The sequence below is a fragment of the Canis lupus genome, chromosome X (genome assembly GCF_048164855.1).
Source record: "Canis lupus baileyi chromosome X, mCanLup2.hap1, whole genome shotgun sequence".
Lineage (NCBI taxonomy): Eukaryota > Metazoa > Chordata > Mammalia > Carnivora > Canidae > Canis > Canis lupus.
Genome location: NC_132876.1, coordinates 83,040,903 through 83,054,079, shown reverse-complemented (window position 1 = coordinate 83,054,079; position 13,177 = coordinate 83,040,903). Strand labels below are relative to the sequence as shown.

General features: G+C 52.9%; 2 protein-coding genes across 2 annotated transcripts; one reads left to right on the top strand and one right to left on the bottom strand.

Moving 5' to 3' along the window:
* The first annotated feature begins 60 nt into the window (after positions 1-60).
* On the top strand, positions 61-4,841 carry ERAS (ES cell expressed Ras). The gene is made up of 2 exons (XM_072816249.1): positions 61-1,163; positions 3,861-4,841. Exon 2 carries the CDS (start codon positions 3,903-3,905, stop codon positions 4,602-4,604), a length of 702 nt encoding a protein of 233 aa, XP_072672350.1. The 5' UTR covers positions 61-1,163; positions 3,861-3,902; the 3' UTR covers positions 4,605-4,841.
* A 1,058-nt stretch (positions 4,842-5,899) lies between these two features.
* PCSK1N (proprotein convertase subtilisin/kexin type 1 inhibitor) lies at positions 5,900-11,531 on the bottom strand. Its single transcript, XM_072817469.1, has 3 exons — positions 11,328-11,531; positions 6,645-7,117; positions 5,900-6,268 (listed from the first exon to the last, which is right to left on the bottom strand). The coding sequence occupies exons 1-3, from the start codon at positions 11,439-11,441 to the stop codon at positions 6,073-6,075; spliced, it is 783 nt and encodes a 260-aa protein (XP_072673570.1). The 5' UTR covers positions 11,442-11,531; the 3' UTR covers positions 5,900-6,072.
* Between the last annotated feature and the right edge of the window lie 1,646 nt (positions 11,532-13,177).

The window sequence follows — 13,177 nt, the reverse complement described above, 5'->3', positions numbered from 1 at the left end:
GGCATGGGTCTTTATCGGGTCAACCCCCTGCCCAACCAGAGTCCAAAAAACTAACTGGGAATAGGGCAAGCAGCTTGACTGGCTCTGCTATAGATTAAATGGTGGAATCCCTGAGCAAATGAATGCCTGCCCTAGAAATAGCCTCACTGCCAGTCTCAGCTACACCCTGGGCTGAGAAGGGGGGACAACTAACAGGAAGTGTCCTCACCAGGCTTCATTCTCCCCATCTGTGTTTTTGTCCTGATTTCAGTGTGGTTTAGGTTTAACATACTCAGATTTAGTGGTCATGGGTAACTTCCCCCAGAACAGAGTGCCCATAATTGACCAGGCATGAGGAACTGGAGGATACTTTGGGGGTTTTATTTCTCCCATATACTGAGAATTTCTTTGGCAACTCAGAAGAGACCAGGTTAAGATTTCTTAGACTTTTCTTCATGGCCACCTTATGAACCCAAGATACCCACAGAGCCCCATCATTCATCCATCTTTGAAAGAGCATTCTGGAGGCTTCCCCACTACCAACCTCAACTTACATCTCCTTGGTCAGAACTGTGCCACATGGCTGTCATAGCTGCAAGGGAGTCTGGGAAATGTTTGAGCTTGACACACATCCACTTCAAATCAGATTCCTAAGGCCCTGATACAATAACCCTCCCCTGCAACTCTTTCCCTCCAGAAGCAAGCCAAACCTTCTCCCCCAAGCTACTTTCCAAAAGCCTGCTTGAGGCAGCCCAGGCGCCACCGCTTGGGGCCCTCTTGAGACATATAACAAAGTCTGGCCATTCAGGTCAAACTTGACATGCTCCGCACGCCAAAAACACGAAATCCCATCCCAGATAGGGGCAAGGTAAGGGAGAGGTGCAGCAGGGGGTACAGGAACAGATCCCGCCGCTCACTCCATGCATCCCCAAGACCACCTCCTTGGTGCAAGGTGGCTGGCCAGAGGCTTGGACCCCACGCCTACCCCCAGGGCGGGGCGGGGTGGGGCGGGGAGGGGGCGTGCCATTGTAGGGGCCTGGGAGCGCAGCTGCGCATGCGTTCTCCCTCCTGTCTCCCGCCCCCCACCACACACCTGCTGAGACAGGGGGAGAGCGTCTTTTCCTCTGTCCTGTCAGAGCTGCGGCAGGTTCGGGTCGAGCACTCCGGCCTTTCCCAGGACCAAGGTGAGCCACTGCCTCTGGGCCTCCAGCCCCTGAGGCTTGAGCCAGGGGTCTTTTCCCACTGTGGGCTGAGGGAGCGCGACGGAGGTTGAGAGGGGACCCTTCCCCTACCTCCTCCCATTCCAAGTGGCCAGTGACCACTCCCAGCCCCTCGCTCAGCCACCTCTAAGAGACAGACCTGGGTGCGGGTCGCTGTACCATGCAGGAAGCCGGGCTACAGGCCCGAGGCTCGGGATTGGGGCGATCCCGGCCCCCTAGAAAGGAGAACTGGACGAGCTGGGCCGCCCGGAGCACAGGGGACAGCTTTAAGGGAAACTCGTGCGACCCTATCTGCACCTCCCCTGGCCGAGTCAGGGGAAGCGTTGGTCTGGCACCGGTTTCGGGTTTTGGCTCGTAGGGGTGCACGCTCGGGTGCCGCCGCCCCCTTCCTCCCCCCACCAACATGCACCCCTGGATCCGGGCGAATCCACATGGGCCTGGGCCAGCCGGCTCCAAGTGGGGTCACAGGGTCTCAAGGGCCCCACGGTGATGCTCGTAAGCTCTCGACCCACAGAAAGTGGCACAGTGTCACCCAGGAAGGGCCAGACCCCCCTCTGCCATTGGTCTGGTCTGATCTCGCGGGCTGTGTGACCTCGGGCAGGTCACCGCCACCGCCACGTCGCTTGCCGGGGCCTCCCTGTTCCACGCTGACAGTGGCCTGGGTGGGTAGGGAAGGGTAGCCTCTCGAGAGTGGTGGGAAGAGTTGCGGAGGCCATCGGGCGGCTCCCCTGCTGCAGGCCGAGCTCCCTGGAAAGAATTCCTGCGGCTCCTTACCGCTCCAGGTGCTGGTCGCCAAGGGAGACAGGGAGAGCCCTCTCACTTGTCCCTGGTCTCGGGCCAGGGCACCCTCAGATTCCCAGCTGCCGAACCCCAAACTCGAGAATTAATCTTGATTCCACACCCTGCCCCCAACACCGCCTTTTACTGTTGGAGCAAATCCTGTCAATTAGTTCCAATCTAGGAATATGCCAGATTCTGACCTCTCCATGGATGGCCTTGGACCAGGGCAGTGGCCTCCTCGCTGCTTTCCGCCCTCACTCTCTCCTCGCCTGTCCTTGCTGCTATATCGTCCCCCTCTTTCTGTCTCCCAAGTGTTCGGGGACCCTCCCCCCAGAGTTCTGTCCACAGTTTACCGCTCTTCACTAGGGCCGCCCTTCTTTCTGGGCCAGTGCATCTAATAACTATTGCCCGGAGTCTCTCTGGGCCTGGGACCTCCCAGCTGGATCCCCATCTGGGACCTTCCCTGCCCCCAACCCTGACCTCCAGATTCCAAATTCAACAGAACTCCCTGTGGATACCTCGAACCCAAGGTCTGCCCCCAAACTGACATTCTCCCCGGGTTTCCAGAGAGACTCCAGGTAGCAGTCATTATGATGCATTTCTTGAGGCCACACACTGAACCAGGACCTGGATGTGTATTGAATAAGTTTAATGGTAATTTGCTATTAATAGCTAACGCTAATTGAGTACCTGCTGTGTGCCCATCCTCTCCAAACTGCATGATAATTTACTTGCTTATGTTGTTGATTGTCTCCTCACTTCCAGAATCTAATCCTCCCAAGGGCAGGGATTTTAGTCTATTTTGTTCTTTCCCCTTCTCCACCCCCTCACCTCCCCCCTCCCTTCCCCACACCCATCACAATGCCTGGCCTGCCGGAAAACACTGGAAATAATGCATGAAAATTAAATAATAATAAAGAGGCCTAACATTAACCAAGCATTTTCTGCGTGTTTATCACCTATTGTTTCCATCTGTTTTTACTGATTTATCTTTCTCGGTGTCGAGTCTTCCTGACTAGTATGTCATGTTCCTGGGGGCCAAGGGTTTGTTAACTGCTTTAACTATTCTCCCCACTTGTTTGTCCTTGCCCCACAGTGGGTTCTCAATAGCCGCATGCTGCATACGTAAGAAAGACTAAATTCTAATGTTAATGGCTAACCGATCTCATAATTTACTGATTTGTTTGGTTTATTGTCTCCACTTTTTAGAATACAAACTCCCTGGGGACAGGAATGTTGCTTGGCATATAATATGTGACAAGCACGGTGGTGGGCTGGAGACCAGCAGTGATAACAATCCAATAACAATCCAAAATCCAAACTAACCAAAACCCCCACCCTCCCTCTGGAACAAGGAGGGACTGCTAATGGGCAGGAACTTTCTTTTCCGGGTGATGAAAATGTTTTAAGATTAGATTATGAAGATGGTTGCACAACAGTATGAATATACTTTTAAAAAAACAACGATTAAAAAAAATTAAAAAAAAAACAACGAAACAAACATTGAACTGTGCACTTGAACGAGATTAACTTTGTGATATATAAATTATGTCTAAATCAAGCTGTTTTTAAAATCCTTGCCTTGGGGCACCTGGGTGGCTCAGGGTTGAGTGTCTGCCTTTGGCTCAGAGTGTGATCCCGGGGTCCCAGGATTCAGTCCCACATCCTGCTCCCCACAGGGAGCCTGATTCTCCCTCTGCCTATGTCTCTGTCTCTCAGAATAAATAAATAAGATCTTTAAAATAAAATAAAAGTCCCTGCCTTCACATAGAAGGAATGAAACAAATTAAACAACATAAATAAGGTGTATATATGGCCTAGTAGAAGGTGATTTGCACACAACTAGGCACCCTTGTCTTGTTTTTTCTCTTCCCTTCACAGGGCCTGCTGTCCACATTCCTCCTCTGAGCTGCCCACTAGGGGATGGCACTGCCAAGAAAGCCTAACATGTTTGATCTGGGCCTGGGCACGTGGAGCCTTAGCTCCCGAGAGGAGAACCAGAGGGCTCAGGCGCCCTCCAAGAGTGTCAGGAAGCAGTTGCCCGAGTACAAGGCGGTGGTGGTGGGCGCGAGTGGCGTGGGCAAGAGTGCACTCACCATCCAGCTGAATCACCAGTGCTTCGTGGAAGACCACGACCCCACGATCCAGGATTCCTACTGGAAGGAGGTGGCCCTGGGCCACGGGGGCTGCATTCTGAATGTGCTGGACACGGCGGGGCAGGCCACTCACAGGGCCCTGCGTGATCAGTGCGTGGCTATTGGAGATGGTGTGCTGGGTGTCTTTGCCCTGGATGACCCCTCGTCTCTAGCCCAGTTGCAGCAGATGCGGGCCACCTGGGGCCCTCGCCACACCCAGCCCCTCGTCCTTGTGGGCAACAAGTGTGACCTTGTGACCACCACCGGAGATGCTCATGCTGCAGCTGCCGCCCTCGCGAAGAGCTGGGGAGCCCCCTTCGTGGAAACTTCAGCCAAGACACGGCAAGGTGTAGAAGAGGCCTTTACCCTGCTCATTCATGAGATTCAAAAGGTCCGGGAGGCCATGGCAAAGGAGGCCATGGCAGGGGCAAGTGGAGATAAGAGCCGACACCAGAAGGCCATGTGCCGCTGTGGCTGTTCCGTGGCCTGAAGCTCTTGGTCAAGAAAAGTGGCCTTCCCCCAGGCCAGGGTGGTGGTTCCTAGGCATGAGATCCCCAGAGCAACCAGCTGTGTGGGACACTGTTGGTGTGTTGGGATAGAAGAATCCCTCTATTGGGGAGGTTTTCATTTGGTGACGGGCATTTGGGAATGTGGGGCATAGTATCGGTTACTGGCAAGCTAAGAGATTTTGTGCAAAATTAAATAAATGGTGTTCTCAGGCTTCAAAGCTGCCTCTGTGCCAAGTGTTACGTGGGTGGGAGTGAAACTGGGGAGACTGTTACTTGAATTGTGAGAATTCTTTCATTCAGGAAATGTTGGGGAGAGGCCACTGTGTGCCAGGCCCTGCTCTGGGTGCAAAGGATGTAGAGGCAAACAAGACACTTAGAAATCCCTGCCCTCGTAGATACAACATAAGGCTATGTATTAAAAGCGAGTGTAGGAATAAAGAGCGACAGGTTAAGGAAAGCCCTAGTGAGTAGGTGATACTTGAGTAAAAACTTTTGAAGGTGTGGCACCTGGGTGGCTCAGTGGTTGAGCCTCTGCCTTTGGCTCAGGGCCTGATCCAGGGTCCTAAGATCGAGTCCGTCATGGGATTCCCCACAGAGAGTCTGCTTCTCCCTCTGCCTACGTCTCTGCCTGTCTCTCTCTGTCATTAATAAATAATACAATCTTAAAAAAACTTTTGCAGGTAACTAGGGGCAGAGGGAATAGCCAGTGCAAAGGCTGTGAGCATAAATCAGCTGCCACCATAATTCCCAATACCTTCAGGCCAAGGGTAAGAGTACAGCTACAGCGAGCCTCTACTCTATAAATAAATATTACAAATCAAGCTAACAAATGCAAGTAAAATACGCCCTACTTTCCTGATTTGACAAAGACCCTCTCTTACGACCTGGAGTCCCATGCCTGAATGTGTCCGTTGGGAAGGCCTAGCTCCTGCTGGCCTGCAGCAGGAAGCACTCAGGTGTGCCTGTGGCCTCTGCAGCCAGCACAGCTCCAGCCACTCAGGCCTCAGCCACCCCTTGGTCCTCAGAAGGATGGACCCCAGGAAAACGGTGCTGCAGGCTCTGGAAGTGTCCTCAAAGCCTTCTGGAGTGGGGCACAGGATCTGGCCGGTTACTGCTATTGTCTTTATGGATGCCTCGCCCAGTGAGGAGAGGCAGAGTGGGGGCGGGGGACTCTAAGGTGCCACCAGGACAGGGGCCCCTCTGCCTTTGTCTGAGGGCAGTCATCACCGCTGGGCCCACCAGCCCCCCTAGAGACAGCCACTCGGACAAGCATACGGCTGCTTCAGATCTCTTTATTGTGGAGCCAAAGGCGGGGATGTTGGGGGTCGAGGGCCGCAACTGCGGCTGACGGTAAGCCGGTAAGCCGCTCTCAATGTGCCGACAGGGAGCAGTCGGGGTGTAGGGGTGGGGCAGTCCTGGGCCCCAAGGAGCGCAGGATTCTGCCGGGGCTCAGGGGGGCAGGAGGCGGCGCACCGGCGCCTGGGGCGAAGGGGTCTCCAGGCGCTTCACCCGAAGCAGGGCCCCCAGCACGCCCTCAGGGGGCACCTCGGGGCCCAGATCCTGGTCCGCGGCTCGGCGGAGACGGCGCGGGGCAGCCACAGCCTCGGGGTCCCCGCTTCCGGCGAGGATCCGCCCCAACAAGTACCTGCAGGAGAGCGGGAGTGGGCGGCAGTGAGAACGTGCCCGCGCAATAACGTCGCGGCCCTAGGACCCAGATGGCCCTGCTACCCCACACAGCCGGGGGACCAGGTCGTCCGCAGCCTCCTCCGCAGCCAGGCGTCCCCAGCCCACTGCTTTCCAGCAGTCCCGGCCTCCAATCCCAGACCCTCTGGTTTCCCTGCCTCCCAGTCCCCCCTCCCAGAAACCCGACAGCGGAGCCCCCTCCCCGGGACCAAGAGTCCCGTTCCCCAGAGTCCCCCCGGCAAAGCACCTCTGCCCCAGCCCCTGGGTGCGGGTCCTCACTCCCTCCTAGGGGCCCCGCCCCACGAAGGCGCCGCCCCCTGCCCCCCTCGCTGGGGCACCTCAGCAGCTCCGGGTCCACGTCGGGGGTGTCGTCGCTGGCGTCCTCGGCCTCTGGGCCCACGGGGCCGTCGTCGTAGACGGGGGGCCGGGGTCTGAGCGCCGCGGCCGGGGCCGGGGCGGGGACGAGCTGGGCGGCGAGGGCAGCGGGATCCAGGCGGGCTCGGAGCAGGGCGCGGGCGAGCTGCGCGGCGGGCGCCTCGGGGTCGTCCTCCAGGCCCGGCGCGGGGTCGCTGGCGCGGGGTGCGCCCCAGGCGCGCAGCAGCTGCGCCAGGACCCGCGCCTGCTGGTCCTCGGCCTCCTGCGCCTCGGCGCGCGCCCGCTCCTGCCTCTCGGCCTCCAGCAGGTGCGCCAGCGCCCGCGCCAGCTCCTGCACGGCCCCCGCCGCCTCGCCCCGGGGCACCGCTCGCCGGAAGCGGCGGGGAGCGCCGGCCTCGGCCAAGGGCGACGAGGCTGCGCCCAGGCCGCGGGGCTCCTGCCGGAAGACGTGGGAAGAGGGAGACGTCAGCGGCGGTCAGGCCAGGGACCCCACCGGGGGAGCCCGGTGGACCTCAGACATCGCCAGATGCCGCCAAGGCACCATGGCCCCTCATACCCGGACACCCCTAAGGCCACTGGGTCCCAAATATGTCCAGGCACACGTAAGACAGCTGAAGGCCCCTAGATCCCTAACCTCCTCAACAATTTCCTAGTGATTCAGAATTTCCCCCAGAGCTGCTGGAGAACGGGTTTCTTTATAGGTGGTGATGGCGGATATACAGCCATAGATTTGTCTGTATTGATGCTGTGGACTATAAGAACCATATTTGCATTTTATAGGTTCCTATCGTTCACTTGTTTTACGCAAAAGTTAGCGAACTGTTCCACACCGTGCATTTCCGAATCTATATCTAGATCAGTACTTTCAGTACATCTTTCTCTCTTCCTTTTCTTTCTCCTCCCTCCCTCCCTCCCTCCCTCCCTCTCCTTCTCTTGTTCCCTCCCTCCCCCCTTTCCTTCTCTCTCCTCCTCTTTGCCTTTTTTACCTCTGCATTGAATCCCTTTTGTATGGATGTACATATTTAACTAGTCTTCGATTGATGGACATTTACAGTGTTTCCAATCTTTTGCTATTCCTTTTTAAAAATATTTTGATTTTTATAGATTTTATTTGTTAATTTGAGAGAGAGAGAGCATGAGTGAGGTGAGGAGCCCAGGGAGAAGCAGACTCCCCGCTGAGCAGGGTGCCCGATAGGGGGCTCTAAGGGGCTCGATCACAAGACTCCAGGACCATGACCTGAACCGAAGGCAGATGCTTAACGGACTGAGCCACCCAAGCACCCCAAGATTTTATTTTTTAAGTAATCTCTATATAAATATACTCTATACTTCAGTCCCAATATGGGACTGAAACTCACAACACCATTAAGAGCCTGGTGTTCTACCAACTGAGCCAGCCAGGTGGCCCCCCAATCTTTTGCTATTCTTGTAATGTTGGGATCAATAACCTTGTTCGTACATTTTTTGGCATATGTGTAAATCTTTCTGTAGGATAAATTACCCAGTAACTAATTTTCAATTTAGACTGTTTTGAAACAATTTCAAAAGGTTTAAAGAAATAAAAGACAGGGACGCCTGGGTGGCTCAGTGGTTGAGCATCTGCCTTCCGCTCAGGGTGGGATCCTGCGGTCCCAGGGGTCCCGGGATCCAGTCCCACATTGGGCTCCCTGCGTGGAGACTGCTTCTCTCTCTGCCTATGTCTCTGCCTCTCTCTCTTTCTCTGTCTCTCATGAATGAATAAATAAAATCTTTTAAAAAAGAAATAAAAGACAGTATCAAAAGTATGAGTAAGGAACAAAAGACCATAAGACCATTAAAATGACTGTGAAGAATTGAAAAAGAAACACCTAGAACATCTAGAATTATACCAAAAAAATGTGTAAAAAGCAAACAGAAAAACTAATACAAAAATAGGGAGGGGTGCCTGGCTGGCTCAGCAGGAAGAGCACGCGACTCTTGATTTGGGGGTCGTAAGTTCCAGTCCCACGTGGGGTACAGAGATTATTTAGATAAAAAATAAATTTAAAAAATAGGGAAAACTGATGATCAAGTATTCCATAAAAAAGGAAACATAAATAGGGGACGCCTGGGTGGCTCAGTGGTTGAGAGTCTGCCTTTGGCTCAGGGCGTGAGCCCGGGATCCAGGCTCCTTGCATGGAGCCTGCTTCTCCCTCTGTCTAGGTCTCTGCCTCTCTTTCTCCCTCTTTCTGTGTCTCTCATGAATAAATAAATAAAATCTTTTTTAAAAAGGAAACAAAAATAGTTACTAAATATATGAAAAATTGTGAGCCTCATTAGTAATCAGGAAAATGCAAATTAAAGTGCCAGTGAGGTAGTATGCATAATTTGTCCAAAAGATTGCCAGAACTTAAACTACCCAATAATGTCCAATGTTGACAGGGGGGTGGGAAAAACAGAAACTCTCATACATTGCTGGTGGGAATTCAATTGCCAACATGACTTTAAAAAAACAATTTGGCAACATCTAAAAAGATACACAAATCCTGTGACCCACTCCTGGGGTGCTATAGTTTTTGTACACACTATACTGGACATGAGTTCGTGAAAAATCACATAGGCACTATTTGTGACATCAAGGAAGTGGGCAGAGTGGGGGAGAAAGCCTGGAAACCACCCAAATGTCTACTGATATATTGAGAATGCATTTGTCAACCATAATATACTCATTTATTGATGATATACTCAGAAAATAAAATATTGGGGATCCATGGGTGGCTCAGTGGTTTAGCGCCTGCCTTCGGCCCAGGACGCGATCCTGGAGTCCTGGGATCGAGTCCCACATCGGGCTCCCTGCATGGAGCCTGCTTCTCCCTTTGCCTGCGTCTCCACCTCTCTCTCTATGTGTCTATCATGAATAAATAAATAAATCTTTTTAAAAAAAGAAAATAAAATATTATGCAGCAATAAAGATAAATGAATTATAGCCACACACTTCAATGCGGAAATGTGGATGGTGCACGCATCTCACTATCAATGCAGAGCCAAAAAAAAAAAAAAAAAAGCAAGTTATAGAATGCCACTGCAGGCGGCCTACGACTAGCAGCCACCCTGATGACTTCCTAGTGACCCCTAGTGACCACAAAGGGCCCGATGCCTGGTATGATTCCATTTCTATGAGGAAAGGTGAAATAACATATTATTTAGACATACATATATATGTGATAAGCTACAAACACAAGTAAGGAATTGATGAACAGAAAAGAGGATAATGATTATGGAGCAGGAGGGATGCTGTGCGCAGCGGCCCCCAGGGGCTTCTAACTATTGGTCACGCTCTATTTCTTCAACTGAGTGGTGGATACACACAGGGGTTATTAATTATCATCATTCCTTACATCATACGTGTATATTAACTATATTATGTCATATATCAAATATTTAATAATTTTTTAAGATCCTCCATCCTTGGGATCCCTGGGTGGCGCAGCGGTTTGGCGCCTGCCTTTGGCCCAGGGTGCGATCCTGGAGACCCAGGATCGAATCCCACATCAGGCTCCCGGTGCATGGAGCCTGCTTCTCCCTCTGCCTGTGTCTCTGCCTCTCTCTCTCTCTCTCTGTGACTATCATAAATAAATAAAAATTTAAAAAAAAATTTAAAAAAAATTAAAAAATAAAAATAAAAAAATAAAAAATAAAAAGATCCTCCATCCTTGACACAGACAGCCCTGATGAGTTGGAGGATGATATGTTCCAAGTGCCCTGGACACCCACCACCCCTCAGCCCCTAGGGAATCACACACTCAGCAATCAGAGCCTCACATATATTCTGGTGGACTAGCAGGCCTTGGGATGTCACACGTGCCGCATCCACACACAAGGAACTGCACACGTTCACATACAGGGCTGCTCCTGCGGCTACGATGCCCAAGCTACCCAGATGCAAGGACATGCACCACCCTTAAAGACACAATGCAGCAGAAACATCATGGCTCCTCTCCCCACGATGACACAGCTGCATAAAAAGACAGTCTGAAACAGCCTTGGGAACACGCGTACAAAATCCTAGTCCAACAGAACCAAAATGGGATGCACACATGTGGATGCAAAGACCACTCCCACCTAAAAAACGAAATCTCACACACACACTGACACGCCCATAGGCCAGCCATAACATAGGATTCACAAACACTCACACGGCGTCACTGAGACAAGTCAAACGCAAGAACACAGCCGGCATCACACACAGCACACCCAGACTCACGATCGCACCTCTGTACCGGCGCTCGGAAGCGCTCACATCAAAAGACGCGCACTCACAGGGCCACCACATTCTCACGCCTGTCATCGCATCTCGCGCACGCAGATCCGTGCGCGCACCCCCTTCCTTAATGCGCACTAGTGTCCTGGACAGCGCCCCGGGCGAGGCCGGCCCGCGCCAGGTGCCAAGGGTGGCCAGGGCGTGGCTGCCAGCCGATCCTCGCACACCCAGAGACCGAGCCCCGCGCGGTCTGGGCGCAGACCGGCGGCTGCACCCCGGGCCACCCTGGCCGATGTCCCCGCACGTCCAGGAGCAGGCACGGGCCAGCGAGGACGAGGGGCCAGCAGCCGAGCACACACCCTCGCCCGCAGCACCCTCCTGCCCACCCCCACCCCCACCCCCACCCCGCGCCCGACCGGTGTCGCACCTTTACCGGCCGCGCGCAGAACGCGGGAGGCGGCCGAAGTAAGCCCAACAGCAGCAGCACCAAAAGGCCGACGCCCCCGGCCCGCGGCCCGCCGAGCAGCGGCGACCACGCCATGCTGCCCCAGCGAGCCGGGCTCCGGACGGGCGGACTGGCTGGCAAATGCGCAGCGCCTGGGCGAGCGGGCAAGGCTGCGGAGCTTTGCGGCTGCGCACGCCGGGGGGCCCGGCCCTCCCCTGCCCACCCCCTCTCCCGCCACTCCACGCAGGCGCAGCCTGGGAGCTCCAGCAGCGCCTCCATCCTACCCGTCGCCATGGAGATGCCCGAGGGGCAAGGTGGTGAGCTGGAGCAGGCGCTGGCGGTTGCCATGGCAGTCGAAGGGCAGTTGCCGGGGCAACAGACCTCGCGGTCCCATAGCAGATAAGCAGGCAAAATTGACTCAATGGAGTGGAAAGGGGTCTGGTCCCCACCCCGCCCTCCCTGAGGAGGAGATAGAAGACTTTGTTCGCTGGATAAACAGTTACTCGCCACTGGGGGTGAGCATAGATACAGAATCGAATAGATTTTATCCATATATTGTTCCAGAAAGGACTTCAAGCCACTTAAAATGATGCATCAAAGGAAACAGAACTTCGGTGAAATTTGTCTATACGTTGGGCAAAAAAACGTTGGGGAGGGAGTGTTAGTGATAATTTCTGGGTGGGGAGATAAATAATGGTTTGTCACTTTCTCCTTTACATTTCTCTCTGTTATCTGAAAAAGTGTGGCAGTGAATATTATAATCAGATAAAAAATAAAGATATTTTCATTCAGAAATTAAAGTATGGTAACAGCACAAATTAAAAGTGAAGGAAAGAAAGATCCGTTTATGCTGCTGTGAGTATATCTCATCCATCGATTTTCTGTCTCCAGCTCTTCGGTGTTACAAACAACTTACAAAGAAAACCATCACACACATGCCTTTATGGACCTGAAAATGATGTACCCAGTGATGGTGTGATGGACACTTGTTTAAGGTGGTTCCCATGATCCTTGTCTCCTGGTGTCCACAATCTTGCGTAATCCCCTCCCCTTTGAAAGTGTGCATGACCAAAGGGGACCAGATATATGTGATTACATGTACATAATTATGTTAGAAATGAGGTTGGAATTGTTGCAGGAGAGACTACATTGGGTGAATGGAGGTGTTGGTTCTTGGATTCCCCATAAGAGATTTACATGAGGATCCACACTCGAATAGAGACAGCCCCAGGGAAGGTAGCAAGCACAAAGCAGCATATTAAGGACAGTACACTCTCAAGAATGGAGAGTGGGCAGGCCCGGAGGTGGCAACTGAACTGGGGTTAGGGATGCCTTTTCTTTTTATGGTCGTATAGGTTGTGGGTCATAGCTAGTGATCTCTGACTGAGGTTGTTTCTATCATCTAAGGAATTCCTCCTACCAGTTGAGAGGGAGAGTTTTGGGCCCTACAAGGTTCTTGCTGGAACTGTTATGGCTATTTTTCCCTACAGTGGAGGGAGGCACATTGAAACTGGGCGCAGACTGGTGGCTGGACCCTGGGCCACTCTGGCCGTTGTAATATATAATGTAAATATATTATGATGAAAGTATAGGTTACCCTAGGGCAGAAGTGGAAGAAGAAAGCACATATTCTGCACCTATGGCTCTTGGCCTGTCAGCCCCAGGGTATTAGAAGCTTTAAGGCAAGGATGTTAGAAGCCACAAAGTCAGAGTGTTGTCCCTTCAGGCTTCTAAAGTGTCACCTATTTATCACCACCTTTGCCTCCAGTTCATGTCTAGCTAACTGCCTACTTTATCAAAATGACCTTCTTGTCATGAGGTGACTCCCACTC

Coding starts and splice junctions, on each gene's coding strand:
- ERAS (XM_072816249.1), top strand. CDS start 3,903: ATGGCACTGCCAAGAAAGCCTAACATGTTTGATCTGGGCCTGGGCACG.
- PCSK1N (XM_072817469.1), bottom strand. CDS start 11,441: ATGGCGTGGTCGCCGCTGCTCGGCGGGCCGCGGGCCGGGGGCGTCGGC. Junction 7,118..11,327: donor TCTGCGCGCGGCCGGTAAAG/GTGCGACACCGG, acceptor GTCTTCCGGCAG/GAGCCCCGCGGCCTGGGCGC. Junction 6,269..6,644: donor GTGGACCCGGAGCTGCTGAG/GTGCCCCAGCGA, acceptor GCTCTCCTGCAG/GTACTTGTTGGGGCGGATCC.